General features: G+C 42.6%; 1 protein-coding gene across 17 annotated transcripts in view; it reads left to right on the top strand.

Annotated features, from left to right (window-relative positions):
• The window catches only part of baz2ba (bromodomain adjacent to zinc finger domain, 2Ba), a 68482-nt gene that overhangs the window by 36646 nt on the left and 9840 nt on the right, over positions 1-21996 (top strand). For 5 of the 17 annotated variants that reach the window (XM_082531561.1, XM_082531551.1, XM_082531565.1 and 2 more), the window contains exons 3-24: positions 1527-1706; positions 5370-5561; positions 5663-5824; positions 6284-6480; positions 6583-6795; positions 7023-7649; positions 10038-10791; positions 11245-11514; positions 12048-12108; positions 12229-12337; positions 13188-13289; positions 13854-14076; positions 14574-14666; positions 16362-16423; positions 16698-16763; positions 17459-17524; positions 17742-17786; positions 18035-18067; positions 19973-20038; positions 20373-20513; positions 20831-21085; positions 21457-21680. In XM_082531561.1, coding sequence (XP_082387687.1) covers positions 1529-1706; positions 5370-5561; positions 5663-5824; positions 6284-6480; positions 6583-6795; positions 7023-7649; positions 10038-10791; positions 11245-11514; positions 12048-12108; positions 12229-12337; positions 13188-13289; positions 13854-14076; positions 14574-14666; positions 16362-16423; positions 16698-16763; positions 17459-17524; positions 17742-17786; positions 18035-18067; positions 19973-20038; positions 20373-20513; positions 20831-21085; positions 21457-21680 — 4139 coding nt within the window. In that variant the 5' untranslated portion in view covers positions 1527-1528. The remainder of the gene's footprint in view (positions 1-1526; positions 1707-5369; positions 5562-5662; positions 5825-6283; positions 6481-6582; positions 6796-7022; positions 7650-10037; positions 10792-11244; positions 11515-12047; positions 12109-12228; positions 12338-13187; positions 13290-13853; positions 14077-14573; positions 14667-16361; positions 16424-16697; positions 16764-17458; positions 17525-17741; positions 17787-18034; positions 18068-19972; positions 20039-20372; positions 20514-20830; positions 21086-21456; positions 21681-21996) is intronic. The other 12 variants (XM_082531554.1, XM_082531558.1, XM_082531560.1 and 9 more) reach the window with 7 other exon arrangements.

Genomic DNA, 21996 nt, shown 5'->3' with positions numbered 1-21996 from the left:
ATTCGAAGGACCTTTGACCTTGCTCTTATTTGCACAGCCAACCTCTTTTTCACTGCAGCAGTGGCGGGGATGGCTGCCCAAGTCCGATGGCACACCAGCCTCCTCCCCGTGGACTGCAGCAGGTTTTCTTGTCATCCGCGTCTCTCTCTCTCTCTCTCTCTCTCTCTTGTCAGTGTTGCTCCTGGCGAAAGGCTGATACTTGATATTCAGAGGATAGCAGCTTTTGTCTCAGAGATTTAATCAGTGGCTCTGCTCCCACTGCAGAGGAGAGAGGGAGGGAGGGAGGGTGGCGGAGGGGTGGCAGGAGCGAGAGAGAAGGCGAAAGAGAGAGGGAAAGAGAGATGGAGGCAGAGACTGTTTATGTGTAATGACACAATAACAAAGCCTGCCTGTAAAACACAATCTGCAAACTGTGCTTTTGAAGGGGATTTTCAGTCCTGGATTAGTGTCAGGCAGAGGGATATGGAAAAAGAGAAGAGAGAAAAAGAGTCAGGTTGATGTGATAGACAGGGGAGGTGATTTTTGTGTATGTGTGTGTCTGTCTGCAGTGGGGGCTGTAATGTGTGAACGTGTGTGTGTGTGTGTCAATGTGTGTGTTTTATATTTGTTTGCCTCCACAAGTCAGCGGTTGTGTGGGCATAGCCACATTGTGTTCTCAGTTGTAAGCAAAAGGGGATTAGAGCTGAATAATGTAAGTAAAATATTTGACTGCAGAATGGCCAAATGTTTCTTGTGAGGGTTTGTGTTGTTGGTTGGTTGATAATGGCTGGCATGGTAACTCTGTGAAACCGATAATGGGAAAAAAGCTACCGTGTTGGTTAATGCACCAATCATCTAAAAGCCTATCCATTTAGTTCTGGTTCCAAGTGAAAGGAGGCAGAGAGTAATGCTGTCTTTAAAGGCCTCAAAGAGCTCTTTTAATTTGAATGACTTTTAAAAAATTTTTTTATCAGGGATGTGTAAAGGGATCCTGTTTGTAAAACGCAGGTACAGACATGTGTGAGTTTGCACACACTTCTGAGTCCCCGCGAGTGACAGGAAAAGTGACAAATATGTTATTCGTCTATGTTGTGTTTGACATTTTGCCTAACCTTTGTCATTTCAACTGTCCCACTTCAAACTCACCAGAGCAAGTTTCTTGTAAAAAGTGGCCGTCCCGCTGTGGAACAGATTCTCAGCAGGGGCATGTTCCTGCATCAAAATGTGAAACCTGCTTTGTTGTCCCTTATCAGAGTCCTTAAACATGTCATCCTCCGTCCTACCCCATATTGAATCAATAGAGGCTGGGAGCCAGTGAGCATGGCTAAATGGAAATATTGTTCAGGGGAAGTGAGATGTGAAAGGAAAAGTGTCAGGAGGTGTGTGTGTGTGTGTGTGTGGTTGCTTGTGCATGGGCGTGCTCGAATGTGTGTGTTGGAGGGGGGCACAGTATGCAGTTGTGTGTACGCATTTAAGTGTGTGTTTGTCAGTGTACGGGTGGGTGTTCTTTCCTATTGTAACCCTGCTGATTGGATTGTGTTTGACAGATATGGAGTCTGGAGAGCGGCTGGTCTCCCCTGCACCCACCCTGTCTGCTGCTCGCACCTCCTCCCCTGCGGCCTCTTCCTCATCCTCTTCTTCTTCCTCTTCGTCATCACCTGCTCCGCACTCTAAGAGCAGCCTGGCCCCGAGCCCCTCAGCACTGGGATCCACCCTCAGCGCCTCTGGTAAGAAACAGTTGTGTCAATCTTCTGTCTCTGAAACCGTGCGTACAGAGGAGGAAAAATACCAACACACGGTGCAAACAGTTTTCACATAACCATAACAAGATGCCCCGAAATATGGCCGCCTTCATGTCTCGATAGCATTCAGAATCTTTCTCATTTCTTTACCATGAAAAATGAGTTTTTTCCAGTGTTAATTACACAGTTATTTTGCAGCCGGTGTGAATACACCTCTCTTCCAGTTACATGGATTTCTCTTTTTTTTTTCCTGACAGCTTGGGTTGCAATTGAAAAGCTGCTGCATTAATGAATCCCAAACAATTAGGGGGCTCTTTTGTGTGAGAAACACACACATGCTTCGCCATGTCTCCTGACAACCTTCAGCTCTCTGGCTCCAGCTGCCTCGGAGTCAGGCTCAGCACGCCACTGTGCATGGATGCATGTGTGTATGTGTGTGTCTGTGTGTGAGAAAGAGAGAGAGAAAGAGCCTCTGCCTGCATGATTTAACATTTGTTAGCCACTCAGTGTCTAGTCATCCCTGTCCAGCATCCAGCCGCCTTTCTATGTATTGGTCAAAGCCATTAGGCAAAGAGGAGTGTGTATATATGGTGTGAGTGTGTGTATCTGTTGTATCTCAGTGTGTTTTTCAAATATCCCTTGTGTGAGAGTGAATCATTTGCTCATACTTTCGTTTTCCTCATCTCTTAATGTCTTGCTGTTTTTGCTGTTTTTTTTCGTAGGCCTGTTATGTACACACACACAAACAAACACACGCACAAACAAAACCACCATCGCACTGAGTAGGGAATAGGATATCTAGCTTTCTCCATGATTGTCGTGTTTTCTCTCTGTTACGAGAAAAGGAAGAAGTAGAGAGGATAGAAAATGAAGCCTGTTGTTTTGTCCTCCATATCCTCAATGTTGCCCCAAAGAAGAAGCCATTAGGAGTGTCTCCTTCTTATGCATTATAAATCCCTCTTATCCCTGTGTGCCATTACGCGTGCTCAGATTTTCTAGATAAGCGATTTTGGACTGAGCATCAAATGAAATGCTGAGAGGCAGACTGTTAGCTCTGAACTTTTGCTGTGCTTTGTGGGAAATCAAGCAAGCAGTTCGTCTTCATTTCACACACAGCGCCTTGTTCAGTGTGTGCGCGCTTTAGCTCAAACTTGTAGTGGAGTAAAGCAACTTGAATCACAATTAAAAGCAAAAACATTCTCATGCAGAACAGCAAGAACATGTCAAGTGTATATTGTGAGCAGATACCATCGGTATAAATATATGTTAATACCGATATAGAATCATCACAGACTGTGCGGGCATCGATTCATCGTCCTTTGCCTGTGTGCCAAAAACACGAAAAAGAATCTTAGGAGCGCATGAAAAAGTTAAAGAAAAAAAAAAAGAAATACATGGACTCCTGTTTATGTGTGCGTGCATGTGTCATTGATGAGGATATCACTTGGAGAATAAAAGCTGATCTGCGCTTGTAGCACTCTCTCCTTCTGGGATCAACTCACGGATGCAATTAACTTAAATCTGTCTGTGGAAATTTGATTGACTGCAACAAACAACAAATTAATCCCCCTTCGGCAGCATCCAAACATGAAAAAAGCAGGCGGTGCAGTTTGTCAGAGTGGAGGAAGGATTGAAACAGAATGAGAAAGAGGGCGAGGGAGTGGGGGAGGGGGGGAGTGGGGGAGAAAGGGGGGGGGTGAGGAAGAGCGAGTAGGTAATCCAAGGTATGTCTTTCCCGTGCCTCTTTCTCGATTCAAATTTTTAGATTTAATTATTCGCCTTCTGGAAGCCCGCATTAATATTGAAAAGGCATTTGCAGATGTCACTTTGTGTTGCCTAGAAAAGAAGGGGGTGTGCGGGGGGGAGGGGGGGCAAGAGAGGTGGGCACCCCAGGCATAAGCGAATGCTGTGGCTGGCCTTTCTGGGGGTTGCATTGCAGTCGTTTATCTTCGTATCCACTAGCTGACACTGGCAAGGCGGGCTCTACATATTCAGCATATTCTAATGCCATTCAAAAGGCAGATTTTGCTGTCTTGTGGCAGAGAAGGGCCTTGGCACCAACACAAAGGGCTATACTCTCATCCTGCCAGCTCTCCTGGTATGGCCACATACGCGCAAACAATTTGATTCACACTCATTTCATAGTCTTCTCCAGTGTTTTGTTTTGTTTTTTTTGTGCTATAAAGCACATGTAACTGGCCATACTAATAGACCATGTACTGCATTAGCTCTGAAAACACTCCTCTTCCGTGTCACTCTGCTTTACATTTCTGTGTGCATGTGTATAGTAGTTTGACATTTTCATCCGCACTGTGCACAACACTTTCCTTTTCTTCAGTCATCACTTTTTCTTCCTTTTTTTCTTTCTTTCTTTTTTTTGCATGTGTATTGCCTGGCTTATGCAGAGGCATCAAGCAGACTTGCTCTCCTTTTCTGGAATAGAAATTGAATTTGCATGAAATATGCTCACACCAAATTGCATCTGACTCTGGGAGGAGGTAATACGTGGCAGTCGCCCCTGCCAGAAATGATTGTGCTCAGGAAAACGCTAGACGATGATGATGTTGATGAAGTATTCTTCTCTGCTGAAATTGAATGCCAAAAGAATAGAAGGAGGTTAGCTTTTTACACCGTATGCATGCTCCTCTTTCTCTCACCGGGACTATCCAGTCTTTGTTACCGTGTGACATATTCTGACAGTCATTTTAAACCAAAAAAAAAAATTGCTATAAACAAGTGGCTCTATGCCAGAATAGGATTATGACAGCATGGTCTGTAATCTAAATGTGCATGTTTCATGGTATATGCGTGAGAGTCACATTGAAGTGCTGGTGTGTCAGGCTCAGAAACAGTACGGCTGCCGTTTAAATTTAGGTGCAACGAGCACTTTGTGAAAGCAAAACTTGAAGTTAATTCTTCCACACACTCAGAAGGCAGTTGTTCTGTATTTAATTCCTCTATAGTCAGGTGGATAAGAAGCGACATCTTCAAAAGCTGTTTAAATCTAGTTTTTACACTCTGTCGATTCCTACATCAAGAGCTCAGAGATGTAATTGAGAATAGTCTTCTCAGTCTGTGCAAATAAACATACACAGAGCTAACAGTAGGGCAGTAAGGTGTAATAAATAACTGTCAAACCAGCTGTGCAGTAATGTCAAAATTGAACTTTACGTAACACAAAGTATTAAATATGTACAAGTAGAAAAATTTAGTCCTAAGCATTTTTGTCACTTCAAAGCAAAATTTATTCTTCTGCGTGGAATTCATCTTTTAATCCTGTCGTATAGGAGTTGTTTGTCACTATCTCAAACTGAAACAACTGCTTTAAAAAGCTGTTTAATACTATCAGCTATCAGGAACAGAATAATACCCGTAACGAATTAGCAACTTGTCCTCTTAACAGCTGTTTACTTACTTTGTTTTATTTTAACATCTGAAGATCTGGCGGAAGTGCATCATTTCTCCTTTTACAGGACAGTTTCTGGTAAAGGGAACATGTCAATCTTTAACTTAAAATTAGATCAAATGGTGAAAACATTTCTGCACCTGTTGCTTTGTTTCACTGTGCCACTGAGCTCTTATCCACACCCTTTTGTAGTGTACTTTAAAACATTTGGACATGTCCTTCTTGGTTCGGATCTATCTTAGGCCGTCTGTTTGGAGCAGCAGGAGAGCAGCCCTTCATTGGCTCCACATTGTCAAGTGCCTTCCCTCTGGTCAACCACCCAGCATTTGGAGCCCTCTACACTGCCGGAGCAGGCAGGCCGGAGTTTGGAGGCCTGGGCTCTCTAGGCATGTCAGCTGCTCTGGCTGCCCATCCCCAACTAGGAGCCCTCTCTGGTAAGAGGATGACATTTGAATTGTGGGTAGCAGTTGGTTAAGGGGACTATACCTTTAATCTTCTCCTCTCGTCTCCTCTCCTCTACTTTCTGACCCGACAGAGTGGTGGCGAGCTGCCGAAGCCCATGGACGGGGAGCTGCTGCCTTTCTCCCCTCTTTCATCGGCTTTCCCCCATTCTTCGCCCCTCACATTCAGTCCAATCACAGCGCCAGTCCTGTTCCGATCAGGATGCCCGGCAAGAATAGCCATGCTGCACCTAAAGGTACAGCGCTGTCCTGGGAGCTTATTTTCATTGCTCAGTCTTCCCCCTAACCCTCCCATAATCACTATCTGTGCATCTTCCTCCACAACCTAAATCCACTTTGCCCTATGATGAGATTTCTCTTTTTCGAGCCAGATTTAATGACTTTCAGTCCTCACTTAGTGATTCTGTTAACCTCTATCTCCCCGCTCTTTCCCTCATGTTCGCTCTCGTAATCTCTGTTTCTGGCACTCTTTTAATTTCACAGTATCTTTTAATTTATCTTTTATTATGTAAACCACTCGTGTTGGGCTTGTGCCTCGCACAGCTCGCATGTTAGATGAGATACATGTATAAATCAATATTTTTATTAGCCTTATTTCAATCTGCTGTTAGTTCCACATATTCCATTATCGCTTGTTGGAAAGTTCTTAGGAGAGATGAAGCTGATTAGTAATACAGCAGAATTTGTGTTTCTAGGGGTGAATGGTGCAGTGAATGGAAGCGGGGCCTGCCCTCCTGTCACACAATCAGGGAGCTTTTCTGCGAGTCCAGCTCCTGTTCAGGCACCAACCAAGCCAACCAAAAATTCAGATCCTGCTAATAGCCAGCGTCGCAGCCCTCAGAACAATCCCACAGAGATGGTGGAAAAGACGACTCAGAAACCTAAAGAGAAGGTCAGTGCTGAGATCAAAATTACTCCTTAATTTGAAATAAGCCAGTTTGTGTTGCATAGTGAAGCTGATTTTTACAATGTTTTGTTTTTTTTCTCAATTCAGAAACCAAGGAAGAAGACAGCTGACACTTCTGTGGTGAGCAATAGTGAATCAGGCACATCATCAGACAGCTCAAGTGATGGGTCCCTCAGCAGTGATCTGGAAGACCTAGCAGAGGATGATGAAGACGATGATGACGATGACGAGGACGACGAAGAGGAGGACAAACACAGCGAACTGTCTGACACAGAGAAGCGGACAAAGAAGAAAACAAAGGTAAAGAGGAAAAGTTAAAATGAGTAAAAACATTAGGAAAGTGAAGGTGAAAAGAAGGAGGCCACTGCGCCCTCAGCTGCTCCACATGGTGCACTTGACTGCACTTGGTGCGCAGTGCTTTCATTCACTAAAATAGTGCCCACAATGTTGAATGAATTAAAATAAATTATCACATACCACAGAGAAAGCCTTTGTTCAAACAGTTCTTTATTTCATGCCCGCACCAGGTTTTGATACCCAGCACTGGAACTGCAAAGAATGACAGACCACTCTCTGGGGATGCCAACAGAAAGAAAGGCACCCAGGCCCAAAAGGTCCCCTCCAATCCCCCGACCCTTGTGCCCTTACCCTGCTCTGTCTCTCCTCCCGCCTTGTCCCAAACCTCACCGCTGGCTCTTCACAGCTCCAGGTCCCGGACAGAGGGACCACAGCAACACTTTAGTGTGATCCAGTCCACTGGCCTGGCTGCCAACTCAAAGCCCCTGGCACTCCTCACTCAACCCCGCAGGGAGTCGTCACCGTCTTCCTCCCCCATAGCTCTCACCACATCTCCAAAGGCACCGTCCAGCACCGCTTCGCCCAAACCTCCCAAGCTGCTGCCCTCCAACTCCCCTCCGCACCTTCCCCTCTCCCTCTGCTCCTCCCCTAAGCCTCTCTCAGTTCCCTCTCCACCCCGCTCGACTCTCCCGATGCCTACCTCCCCAAAACCTTTTGGTTTGACCTCATCTTTAACAAGCTCCCAGAAGTCCTCACTGAAGCCACCAAAGCACTCTGTCTCTGGCACCGCCAAATCCAACAAAAGGAAACTTTTGGAAGCTTCACTAGCGCAGATCAATGAGTTCAGGCTGCGACAGGTAAGCCTGCCTGATAACATCAGTTAAATAATGTCATTTACGCACACAGTATCCTGTGAGAAAAATATTGCTTCACACTCCGCTTTACTGATCAAAGTTACTAATAACAAATTGACAATAATGACATTATTCAGTGGAGCTGAGTACGCAGTCAGATCTGCAGTTCTGTTTATCTCTTTTCCCTCATCATTACCATACCATAACCAGCCTCTCTCTCTCTTTTTTAAAAAAAATCTGGTGGCTGTTTTCAAATTTTTTTTAAGACAGAATCCAAACAGCTTCCAGACGGCTACAGATCTGTTAGTGTAGCTGCGCAGTCAATTAAAAAGAAAATCATAACTGTTACAGTTTCTCTTACATACCAGTCTGGGATTTTATATCAAAGGGAAACAAGTGCCAAACAGCCTCATCAAAATTAACATGGCCTGGAGCTGAATCTCACAGCTGCAAATGGACATCAGTCAGCATCTTTGTTTTGTATAGTAGATGCATTACTTTTTTTCTTTTTCTCTTTTTACTTTTGCACTGGGATTGTCATAGAACAACAACTAAACATCTAAGCTATCTGGATACAAATGTGACAAATTAAAGGAAAACAAAAAAACGGGGATTGATTCTGTGCAGTAAGGGAATCTGTTCAGCCTCTTATGGTATGAAGGTTTTTGCTGGCACTGTGGTCCACTTGTCCTTCTAGAGGGCACGTCAAGGTCACTGTGAGTCAATACAAAGTTGCTGTGAGTGGTTATCTTTATCCTATCATTAAAACAAATTGAATAGGATGGCAATTCTCACTCGATGGGACAGAAGGCATCACCGAATGGTTTGAAGAGTATGAAAATGATGTGAAATTATATGCTGTGATCTTGACAGTCACTAGATCTCAATCGAAATGAATAACTCTAAGGATTTTGGGGCTGACATGTGCAAAACACCAAATAGTGGAATATCTTTTGGAATATATGTGAGTTTCTTTTAAGTAGACCCTAGCACAAAGTGTTTGCTTTATGGTAGCTTTATGCTAGTTTTTCCAATTATTTCGTGTTATTACCCAGAAGTTTCTTTTTTATCTTTTGTGCGAATGTCACGAGTTTCTCTTATGATGTGGCGAGAGGAAAAAATGCTTGCATCAAACTTTATTGTCATCGCTGCTACTGTGAATCATGATATTTGTACAAAGGGGTAATTGCCAGTTATACTGACCATCAGAAGTATTCAAAACATTTTTTATGCAGGAGTTTTACTGTTATCCTACAGTGTTATAGTAAAAGCACAGGAGACCTTTCAGTTTAAGTTAGCACGTATGTTGATAAAGATTTCCTTCCAGCTTTCATAGTGTGTTGGTTTATTTGATGATCACTTCCGCAGCCAGTAGTTTGCAGTGGATGCTGGCCAAGCATGCTTTATTAAGTTAAAATCTCCTCTTTTATGAACATTGACTTTTTAAAATTTTAAACTTTAAAATTTTTAAATCAGATTTTTCAGAATTTTCTGACTAATTTGCATTGGGTACGTTTAGCATACTCCTGTAGAGATGACACAGATAATGCCTTTAGTCTTGTTACTTTCCTGAGGCAACCATTGCTTGTGCACGGATTCCACTGTATTATTTATGGGTTTCCCGATTTCAGATGAAATGCTGTAAAAATTGACATTTGACATTTGTACTTTTCACTTCACAAATTCGATTTCTCCAGATGAAATATGAACGACAGCACCGTGATCAATAAGCTAAACTTATTGGGATCAGCGTATTCATTTCCCTTTTTGTTTTTACCAGTATAGAGAAGTTTACAGCAAGCCGAATTCCCCCTGTGGTTTTCAGCACTGTTACTGTATTTCATGGTCTGTGAAATTGATTTGTTTCACTTCATATCACATCCAGTTGAAAGTGCAACATTAAAGTCTAACCTGCCTTTGCTTAAACACCGATTGAGCCAAGCTGGTCCTCGCTATGAAAAAAATAAAAATAAAAAAAACAAGCCAAAACAAAAGGCAAACATGTCTAGCTGTATGGTGATAATGATGATGGAGCTTTTCAAATGTGCAGACAAGTAATTACAATTTTAGAGAGATACACAGTGTCTCTTTTCTGTAAACTTGGCCGAGAACAATGCCTTTGGTTATTGCATTTATGTTCTTTTTGTTTCCCTAAAAGAAGCTTAGACACAGTTAACTGTACCAGTGTTCAGCATTGTAGTTTTGTCACCTGCTCAAACAATCAGCAGTGATGTGAACTGACAGCTAAAGCAACTCTACTTTGTCCCATTTCTTTTCTGTTTTTTTCCCTAACCTTTCTTTGTTGTTCCCATTCTGTTTCCCTCTCTGTCCCTCCCTCTGACTCCATACCTCTCCTTGTTCTCTGCCTCTCTCCTCCTCCTCTGTTCCCAGACTCTCATGTCCCAAGGGCAGACGTTCCCAGCTGAGCTAAAGAAGCAGCAGCAGGGGCCAAACAAATCTCCCAAGAGGACATCTCTGTCTTCATCGCCATTGCCACTCGTCCCGCCTCCTCCACCCCAGAACAATCACTCCAACCTCTTCCTCTCAAGTGCCCTGCTGGGGCTCCCTGAACCCCATCACCCAAATGGAGTCATCCAAAGCACCACTCAGGACGCACCTTTGGCCCTCATCTCCAAACCTCGCAAAGACTCTGCCTCTCAAAGCAAGTCCCCTCAGCGTGACACTGATGCTGGGTCGATGCCTGTCAATCTGAGCACAGGGGCAAACAGGACCCAGGCAGCCGGCCAGGCTGGGCCTCCGTCACAGCCCTCCACTACCTCACCCCATGCTACAACAGGCCATGGATCCAGAAAGAACAAGACCGCCAAGGGGAAGGGACAGACACCAGGGCTAGGACAGGGACAGGGACAAGCAGACCCTTTAGCTGCCTGGAAGGGCTTCTCTCAGAACCATCTGGTGCAGTCTCTAGTAGATCTGTTTCGAGGAGGAGAGTCCGGGATTGGGATTCCTGGAGTTAGTATCCCTGGAGTTGGAATTCCTGGAGTGGGGATCCCTGGGACATGTAACCCCACAGCTGGGCTCCCAGCCAACAAGGAATCTGATGACTCAGGAGATGATGATGATGAGGAGGATGATGATCTTGAGGAGGAAGAGGATGAAGAGGACTCAGATGATAGTCTGTCAGGTTGGTACCTTCTACGGCAGTGAATGTAACTTTCATAATTAAAAAAAGGAGCTAAAGATAAAAATCAGGGCTGACAGCTAACCATTATATTAATTACGGATTACTCTTCTAATTATTTAGATTAGTCAGTAAGTTTAATACCAGTGCTGGAGAGGAAACCCAGGTCAAGCTGAAGTTACTATCATATAGGACAAAGAAAAGTGTTAAAATCTCACAGCTCAGAAGCTGTGATTCTTAAATAGTGTGCATTTTTGCTTGAACAAAAAAAATAACTTGTTTAATTTGTTTTGGCAGATGAACTAATCAAATAATTGGTTATGTCTGTGCAGTTAAGAAAATAAAAAAAACCCAGTCATTAAAAAAAGATATTAAATGCTAATCCACTTTGGTGAATTGATGCCTCTCTGTTTTTTAACTCCTCACCTCTCTTTGCACACTTGTGTCCAATTTCAGAGTCTGACACCAACTCGGACAGTGACATCTCTGGGAAGAAGGTGAAGGAGTTAAAGCTGCTGCCATCTGGATCATCTAAGAAGGAGATGACTCCCCACAGGCTAACCAAAGGCCCAGAACTACTGAACACCTCAACGAATCACACCACCACCAGCTGCTCACCACTCAACCTCCAGGTCATCAAGACTCCCACCATTGCCACCAGCTCCAGTGCCTTGGCCTATCACAGCTCTCCAGGCTCTTCCTCCTGCAGCCTAGCCTCTCCGTTAGGTAATGTATTCAAAATGCTGCATTGGGAAAAGTATTAATGCAAGAGGTGAAGGATGAGTTTTAGTAGGCTCTCTCTTGCTGGATCTTTTCAGTCTCACAAACAACACTGTAGTATGCTGCTGGAGTAAATTCTTTTTCCCAGAGGGAGTATATTCCCATCAGCCTCATATGAAGTGATTGTTACATTTAGGAAGGCAGGAAGAAAGCAGTTGGTTGTCTTAGCTTACCCAGAGCTCTGAGGTCCTGCAGGGCCATGCTCGAGAGCCTCGACAACTTGTTTGGTACAGCAACAAGGTTGATTTCTGCCTTTTTCAATGCAAAGAGATTACCCAGATCAGAGGAAATAGGATATAAGTGCAGCTTGCCAGAAATATTTCAAGCAGACATTTCCAGTCATCTACTCTAAGTGACATTTTCTCTTATGTGTGTTTTGTGCTCACACTTATGAATGTGTGTAAACATATATACCATAGACATGGTGTTAGTAAATTTCTTAAGTTAAGGAAATCTGAACTTAAACCATCTCTCCACAGGTTTAGGAAAGCGGAAGAGGGTGATGGATGAGAAGGAGTTGATGATACCTCTGGAGTTAGGGTACGTATAAGTGACAGATTTCAACAAACACACTCGGGTTACATTTTGCTTCAGCCACAGATGTACTCATTTTTTTGTTTTTGTTAACATAGTGTTATTTATTCCGTCTCCCAAACCTAGGTGGCGGAGGGAAACTAGAATCAAATCGGTGGCTGGACGGCCGCAGGGCGAGGTGGCCTACTATGCCCCTTGTGGCAAGAAACTGAGGCAGTACCCAGATGTGATGAAGGTACCTGGGCCTCATGGCCTCACAGCACGCTTTGAATCCGTGATACAGATTCTTTTGGGCAAAAAGATGAGCAGTTTTGTTTGTAACAGCGACTACTGCGGGATGGTTTATGATTTATCACGGAAGGATTTTTTCCCCCCTCTAATAACAGCAAAACCGCTCATCCACATTGCTCAAAGAAATGCTTATGTATCAGGATTTGTTCTATATTATCTATGCTACTGCTCCAGCTGTCCCTCCAAACCCCCACCCCATGCCTCCACCCTCCCTGCTTTCTGTGACCATAATAGTGACAGATGATATTCTTAGATTCACTTCTTGTGCCACTTTTTTCACCTCTCCTTCTCCCTCCCCGCCGAATGATTAATGGTTAGTGTTGGGATGCACGACTTTGGCCCCATTTGTACAATTTAATATGACCTGCGGCCTTCTTTGTTTGTTTCATCAAAAGCACAAACACACAGATTGTCTGAACTGCCTTTTGAGTGTTGTCGTGCAAACACACGCGCACACACACAAAAAAGAAAAAAACTCCATGCAGTAACATCCACTCGCTGCTAGTCAGGCAGGCAGTAAAAGCCTGGCGATGCCACAGATAAATAAGAAAGGGCCTGAATTGTGCACCCCAAGGTCAGAACCATTTTTCCCTCCTGAGAGCTGTTGCTCTTTTTTTTTTTTTTTTTTTTTGTCCCCTGGCTTTTATAAAGATTAGCAGCACTGCACCGATGCACTGTAACCGTAGACTCCCTTCCATCTAGTGCCTCCCAGTTGCTTTTCAATGTCGCTAATTTTCACATTTTTCCTTTTTTTTCTGCCTAAACCAACGCCATTATTATTTTCTCTTCTGTAGTATCTATCCAGAAATGGAATAAGTGGCATCACGCGTGATAATTTTAGCTTCAGTGCAAAGATAAGGGTTGGTGACTTCTATGAAGCCAGAGAAGGACCCCAGGTGACTGCCTTTCATCTCTCTCTCTCTCTCTTTCCCTGATCCCTCTTCATCTTTTCATCTAGCGGCAGGCAAAGCTTCATGCAGCAGTCACTGTCAGGGCATGAGTAGGAATCAGCCAAAGCCCTCAGTAGTCCTAGTTCATAGACCTCGCACTGTGCATGGAGAAATGTAATAATCAGCTGACATTACTTCCACAGGTGACCACTGATATACTCCATGTAATGTCAGTGTGTGACACAAAGAGATAAACTAGGAAATGGATGTGTGTTTCTAATTGGAAGCAGAATAGAGGAAGTGCTAATATAGAAATACAGCAGTGCTGAGGGGCAAGAGAAACAGAATTCTTATTTAATCTGCTATTTAGCCTGTGTTTTATTGTGAATCACTTAAAATGTAATGATATATCATTTTCAGTCTCTGCTGAATGCAGAGCCTAGCAACTAATGATTTAATTGTCCTTTAGTCACATGAACTGATTCATGCTGGCAAGTCATTCACTGTTGCATCTCTCCACATCCCTCCCAATCTCTCTTTCTCTACTTTATTTTCTGTCCCTTTTTCCAGGGTTTACAGTGGAGCCTGTTGAAGGAGGAGGAGGTCATACCTCGTATTTTGGCAATGGAAGGCCGAAGGGGTCGTCCCCCAAATTCGGAGCGCCAGTTAGCAGGCGAAGGTGCCAAAGGTAACCGACGAAGGAAGGGACGACCCCCTAATGTAGGCGATCCACTGGCGCCTGAGGGCCCTAGTCCCAGTCAGGTCAAACTTCTGCGCAAACTAGAGGCTCAAGGTTAGCAGAGGAAATGAGCCCTGAAATATGTTTGTCATAAGTGTGTGTGCCATTCATCAACCAGCTATTATTCGGGTAGCTAACGACAGCGAAGGGGTCACAGTTTCAAATATTTTTTTTTTAGCACAAGGACAAGTTTTTTCTGTCTTCTGTTTTTTTGTCAGGCTTTTTTGTTTGAGCCACCTACTTTATCTGAATAATACTAACAACAATTACTTGTCAAGATGAATCACCATTGTTAACATGTCTTGTTTTTATGCCTTTGTGTTGCTTAGCAAAGCCCTGCAAACCTGATTTTTCAGCCCTACCTATGTAAAAAATATTTGACATGTATTGCAGTATTTTAAAAATGCTAACGGATAAATATATCACTCTAAGTTTATTGTTGCAATTGCTAAACTTTATAAATGAAACCTTAGGAACGATCCCAGTTATTTATATGTCCAGTACAACTACAGAGGTTTCTCACCGGCACCGCTTTTGTTTCCACTTTGCAGAAATAGCCCGTCAGGCGGCACAGATGAAACTGATGAGAAAACTGGAAAAGCAGGCGCTGGCACGTGCAGCCAAAGAAGCTCGGAAACAGCAAGGTAAGCGAGTACAGGGCTGTAAACATGCTGGCGGAGGTTATTTAATTGGTCAGTCGGTCACTTCAGACTACTTTGATCTAAATCAACAGAGTATAAAGCCCAGCAAGAACTCATATTGCTTGTATAGCCTTTGTTTGCATGTAGGTTCAAAACTGTTTTCATCATTTTTTAAGCTTTAATCTTCTTTCTCCTCTAATCTTTATTGCATCCAATCTCAAGACTGTTTGCTTAGCTCTCGCTTAAATTCAGAGATGTAGCTAGACATGTTATACATTCAGAAATGTATAATGCACCAGAACATTTAAACAGTGGAAAACAATTTTGATCCCAATCCCGAAGATCACTTAGATTTTTTTAATTTAAGTTTTCCAACTAGACAGCTCAAATCCATCGAGTAAATGTGCTGACACGAGTGACCCAAACATGAATACCAGCCACTTGTGACTTAACTGTGGATGTACCCTGTAGCTGCTGTGTATCTGTGTGGGGCCAGTTGTTAATGAATTTGTCCCTCAAGGATCCATGTTAGGCCCGTTGATATTTACCTTGTACATAATGTCATAATATCTGACAGATGCAGTCCAGTATTGTAAATGCTTAGAAATCCGCTGAGGCAGCTTGTTTTCCTTCATGTGTATGTATCTGTCTGCAAGTTCAAAGGTAATTCTGAATACTGATTAGCTAGGTTGGGGCGATGATTGCTGATCTCTCATGGATCAGAATGTCTTGGGCGATCTGGGCACTAGCTGGGCTCCAGTTTGTCTCTTGACAACAGTAATAAACAATAAATCCCCCAAACTGTCTATATTGGATTGTGGAGATCTCCTTAAAAGCATTAAACAAAGCCAATCACAGTGCCATTCAGTTTGTTAAACAAGACAGCATTTTCATCCACCTTACTGCTGTGAGTTTGATGAAAAAGTTGGATGGTCATTACTGGCGTGAAGAGAGCATCGGCTGCTGGGATATTTAACACCCTTAGTTCCCTTCAGTGCTAATAACCACAACAACAGACCGAAGAAGGCTCGTACAAGGAGCCAGGGCCAAGTTTTAATGTTTACAGACAGCAAGCAAATAAATGAAAGCGGAAAATAACTTTTCAAACTGGAATGAGCTGTAGCTGTAGCTCCTTCCAGGAGCTCTGAGAGGTTTTTTTGTAACTCTTTCAGTCGGTGTGGCCATGTGTCTGTATGAGTTGTTTTGAGTTAAGCGATTCATGATGAATTGAGCTATCATCTGTAATTATCAGACCTGACCTACAAAAGTGATCATGAGGTCGCTGAGATTTCCTGCATAAGCGAAGCATGAATGTTCACAAATTAACCAAAAATAAGCACAAATGTCAGCGTCCAGAAAATTAGGATTGAGACATGATAGTGAGAGACCTGCTGTACCCTAAAGCCATAGATGTAAAGTGTTGTTTAGATTCTAAATAAAATGTGCCATTTTAGCGAGGTCGTCTATGCATGTCGATTGTTTTCGAGTCACGGCCTTATTTTTACAGTACTCTGTTTTAATTTAGTCCCTGAATTTCTCCGTGCCTTGCTAAAAAAATACATTGTGATTTCAGCGAGACCTCTTAAATAAATAAAGCGGAACAACTCCGAGTCTCTCAGATATGAATACAGTTGGAAGCCCGTGTTTTTATAGGTCACTTTTCTAGACACTGATGTAACACTGATTTGACTCTTGTAGCTATCATGGCAGCGGAGGAGAGAAGGAAGCAGAAAGAGCAGATCAAGATTCTCAAGCAGCAGGTGGGTCTTCTTTGTGGGTGTGCTGACTGCATTTTTCCCGTCTTTTCCTTATCTAAGTGTCCTGACACACACACTCCCTGTGAGCACTGCGGGAAATGTTGAATTGTTATTTTTTGAGCCTTTAAAGCTTACTTTTCAATTACCATTATTACTTGTAGTGCTAAACTTGTTGTTGTGACTTTCTGCCCGGCCCAATTGGAATAGAGTGGTTGGAAAGTGATTTTATCTGGGGATGTCTAAAATATTAAGAGATTATGTTTTTCTTTTTTTACAGGAAAAGATCAAGCGTATTCAGCAAATTCGGATGGAGAAGGAACTCAGAGCGCAGCAAATTTTGGAGGTACAGAATCTGATCCAGCAGCACCTCTGATTAAGCAGAACATTCCTGGATAGCTACAGCCCCTCAGTCTATAGTGTTTTAATCTTCCTAAAGCTCATTACTGAACAGCAGCATGCATTGGAGGGAGTTGCGTCTTCTTAGGCATAATTCCACATGGAACTAATGCTAAATTGGTCTTGGTTGACGGCTGTTGAATATTAAAATGGCTGTTGCTGCCTCTTCAGACCTTATTTAAATTGGACAGAAAAGTCTTTTTTTTTTTTTCATCAGACAACAGTAACAGTTTAGCATAAGTGGGTCGAGGGGGAAAAAAAAAGGTGCCGTTTTCTACACACAAACACACATCCAAGGATGCAGACACATTCACAGAAACACACACATATGCAGGGCCACACAATTATACTGTAGGAGCTTCAAAGTGTTTTAGCAGGACTAAATCAATTTTGAGTTGACACGGTTGGCAAGCCACTCTTAACAGGAGGCTTCAACATTTTCACAATTACGTGTTAAAGAGATACATTATTCATTTGCTGTGTTTTACAAATTTGACTGGCATTCAGGAGCATGAAATCTTTGCTCAAACCAGAAAACTGCAAACAATCAGTTAAAGTGCTGCAGAGCTCAAGTCTGATTGGACTTGATGTGCCTGAATGATATACATCTCCGTGATTCTTGACTTTAATCTTTATTCAAAGGCCAAACGGAAAAAGAAGGAAGAAGCCGCCAACGCCAAAATACTGGAGGCTGAAAAGCGTATAAAGGTATGCTTACAAATGAAACTCTTGGAAAAAATATGGAAAACTGTGATATACCTTTATTTATTTATTCATTTGTCTTCAAAAATCCTGTTCATTGAATTGTATAATTCATTTACCGTGTTGTGGGGCTTTTCCATCAGCCTGTATTTGTACTTTTCACGATATTAATACAATGGAAGCATATTGATTTTTCTCTCATCTTCTCATTCTCGCCTTCAAGGAGAAAGAGTTGAGGAGACAGCAAGCGGAGATGCTCAAACAACAGGTAGGCACTCTAAACAACTTACTGAGCCTCTTGAACCTCATAGTTACTGCTGAATAAAACCATTTACCTCAGACTTGAATAAAAATTTGAAGGTGCGTGTGCGTGTGTGGATGTGTTTATACTTTGTGAATTTAAATATAGGCATGCGTGAGTGTGTGTACGTGAGTATTTCTCTGTTTAAAACGCCTTGCTTATTGGTATTGGATATTACTTCTGTTCCATAATATTTTGCCAACTCTCTCTGCCAGGAGTTGGAGAGGCATAGACTAGATATGGTATGGGTATGTTTATTTTTGTACATCTAACACCTGCATCGTGTAACTGGTTGTGTTATGGTTGTCATAGCAATGCATTAAGTGTAGCACTGGCTGCTGTCATACTACATTCTTCTGCATGGCTTTCCAGCAAAACCAACAAAAGAGAGAAAGAGTCAGTATGCTGCCTCCATCTGCTCGTCCTGAGGGACAACTGACCCTGTCACGGTGGCCAGGCAGCTTCTTTCCCCCTCCCCCCATCCTCCCCTTCTACTCAGAATGCATTGCAAAGACTGCTAGCCAATCCACACTCACTGTCTCAAAGTGCGCTCGAGGAGTTTCCATCCATCACATACATTGTCTAACTGTTGTATTGGAGTAGCCTGTGTTACCCGTGAGTGCTTGACGATTTCGGCTCAGACGTTGAGCTTGTGTCTGTTCGTCCGTGCATCTGTTCTGCAGTCCACAGAGTGCTGGACTTTAACCTGCCCCATCCCGGCCTCTCTGTCATTCACTGTTCCTATACTCTGCACAATGAATGAAAACAGCTACTGAGAGTCATTTCGTCTTCATGGTGGAGACACTTACAGGCAGATTTCCCACCAGTTTGGTGCGGGCACCTTGGAATAAAAAAAAAAAAGACCTTTGGGGGGGAAAAAAACAGAACAAGAATACAATCATCTTCACCATGGGGACTGTATGGTTCTATGTAGCTTTTTATTTTAGCCTGGCTCTCCTGCTTGTAGCCCTTCTTACTCATACACACTCACACACACAGTCGCAGCTGAATCTAAAGGTTCGCCTTCCTGTCGTGGACCAGGCCGATTACTGCATCAACCTCACGTGCACTACAGTGTTTGAAATTAGGAAGCGCGTTTAATCCCATGTGTTTAAAGTTGTCTCGTGTGGCCGTATCGCACTTGATTTATTGCAGTTTATTATCATAAAAGCCTTTAACGTTTTCGTTGTTTTTGATGAATTGGAAGAAGCTGAATGCCACAGGCTTTCTGTCGTTTTTCAAGTTTTCCATTTGTAGATAAATCAAACAAATAAGCACAAAGAAATATTGCGGCAGAGTGCTTGGCATCTAGCCTGTTTTGTTTATCACAATGACAAAACAGTCCTCACAAAACAGCCCATTTTAGTCAGCGAGAACTGGAAATGTCCTTGGCAAGCCCTAATAGTGGCAATTGTGTCTTTCTGGTGGATCACAGAGGGAATGACAGCCTGATATGGAGGAGCGGGAAACCTTAAGAGATCAAATAAAATGATAGTCAGTCACCAGTGATTCCTGTGCCCTTTGGCAGTAGACTGTGTATCATGCACCAAAGAACAACACAGACGTCTCATCCTCAGCAGTCACATACTGTGCTAACACTTAAGCTGCCAAAACCACTGAAGTGAAACTGCTCAGTTTGTAGTTACACCTCACAATCCATTCCTCTTTATAACCCCCTACTAAATATTACAGGTGTGATGTGTCCCCCCCAAAAAAGGCGATATCATTGATTCATGTAGCAGAATTGATTGTTTTTATCATAACTCTAATGACATGTGGCATGTCAGATGACTTCCGGCAACTAGTGTTTTGTTGCTTTTGTTGTGTCAGCTCTAGTTTAGAGGCGCCGTCACCGATTCCAGCTGCTTCTCTTTTTGAGCCTGTCATCACATCTATTTTGTACCGCATCTATGTGTTGCTTTTTGGTTGTCATTGTACTACTGTACTCTTCACTTATGCTTCCACCATACATGTGAAAGTGTATACATGTGAAGCATTGTTCTGTGTTTGTTCAAGTATGGTGCCTCTACTGAATTTAGTGCATCACAGTTTTACATTAATGCACAATTATACTAAGGCTGGCCTTGACTACTGTATGTACAACGTGTGCTTGTTAATGTTTGCCTGTTTTTTGTTTTTTTTTGCCCCTTTAGGAGAGGGAAAGGAGGAGGCAACATGTAATGCTGATGAAGGCTGTTGAGGCTCGCAAGAAAGCAGAGGTAGCCCATATGCACGCAAATAAATGCAGAAACACACACGGGCGCACAGTCCACTCCATAAAAAGAGCCTAAGTCATTATTCCCTCGATGGATTCCTGCTTCCTCTCCTTTATGTGCGCTCTTTCCCTTCATTCATTTTTTTTTCTGCACACTTACCAAGTCAAAAGATTCTGGCCCTCAAGCACTTTTCCTTTGAATGCACAGCAGCATTAGGCTGAATTCTAACACAGCTCAGCAAAGTCAAGTAAACCTTCTTGTCTGTTTTCTCACACACACACACACACACACACACATTTTTCTTTCCTAATGCTCCCTTGAATTTTGGACTCTCTAGGAGCGTGAACGCTTGCGGCAGGAGAAAAGGGATGAGAAGCGTCTGAACAAAGAGCGTAAACTGGAGCAACGGAGGCTGGAGCTGGAGATAGCGAGGGAACTGAAGAAACCAAATGAAGATATGTGTCTGTCTGATCATAAGGTATCTTATTATTATTATTATAATTATTATCATCATCATCATTATTATTATTATTATTATTATTATTATTATTATTATTATTATTATTATTATTGAGTGGACTGTTTTTCCTGAGACCACGTTACTGAATATTTTTATGTGGAAATGTGCGCCCTCAAGTGGTTAAAATAACATACTGCAAAATACACAAACTAAGCTGTCACTACTATTTTGAGAACATACACATAACATGTGACACACATGTTTTTCTTAGCTTCACTAATCGATCCTAATATGAGCAAAAAGAGTCATAATTTTACTGATATTGCTGCATCCAGGCTCTCCCTGAGTTCTCCAGGATTCCCGGACTCATCCTACCAGGACGTGCCGTGTCGGACTGCCTGATGCTTATGCAGTTCTTGCGAGGCTTTGGAAAGGTTTTGGGACTCGATGTGAACACGGATGTGCCCACGCTGGGAATGCTACAGGAGGGCTTGCTTAATGTGGGGGACAGCATGGGCCAAGTTCAAGACCTTCTGGTCAAACTGCTTTCTCTGGCAGTCTGTGATCCTGGTTTGCCACCTGGACAAAAGGTGAGCTGCGTTTTGAACTGACTGATTCTGCTTTAGGACTGTAGCTGAGACATAATCAAGTTAGTAAATATGATCCATAAGATACAAAACATTAACAATGCCACCATATGTAGCTTTATCATATACATTTAGGACTAACTTTAGGATTATAAAGATCTTGCACAAAGTCATTTAGAATGACTTCAAAATCAGTGTTTTTACACTTGACATTATTTTAATGCTGATGCCTCCATGCCTTTACTAGCAATGTGATATTTTTGTTTTTAGGTTAAAGGCTTGGGTACATTTTCATCTATTTAAAAAAAAAAAAATATATATATATATATATATATATATAATTTATTTGCTATCATCAACTTCCCTATCCTTAGACAAAAACCATGCTGGGGGACCACCTGACTAACGTTGGCATCAACAGAGATAATGTCTCCGAGGTGCTGCAGATGTACATGGGAGCCCATTGTGGAAATACAGATCTGGCTCCTTTGGCTCTCAGTTTGAAGACAAAGGCCTTTCAGGCTCACACGCCTGCTCAGAAGGCCTCAATTTTGGGGTTCTTGGCTAATGAGCTGGCCTGCAGCAAAGCTGTCATCAGGTAGGTAACTGACCACTTTGAGTACTTCACAGTACTGTGCAAAAGTCTTGCACAATACTGTGGAAATACTCCATATTTCACTTCCAAGGAGCCAAGCTTTCTTTTATTTATTTATTTGAGTAGTCTTGAGCAATAATTCTCCAGGGTTTCTAAAAGACTAGCAGCTTATTTTTAGTTAAATGACAAAGGTAACACGCCTTTAATGACATAAAATAGTATTTTTTGCATCAACAAGGTGATCCCCAAACAAACTATCTAAAGAAAATGAACAGTATCTGAAAGTCATATCCTCAAGGAATAGGACCTGAGGGGTGTA

This window comes from Aulonocara stuartgranti, assembly GCF_965226115.1.
Source record: "Aulonocara stuartgranti genome assembly, chromosome: 1".
Taxonomy (NCBI): Eukaryota; Metazoa; Chordata; class Actinopteri; order Cichliformes; family Cichlidae; genus Aulonocara; species Aulonocara stuartgranti.
Note: the sequence above shows the minus strand (reverse complement) of the source record. Positions and strands in the feature narration are given on the sequence as shown.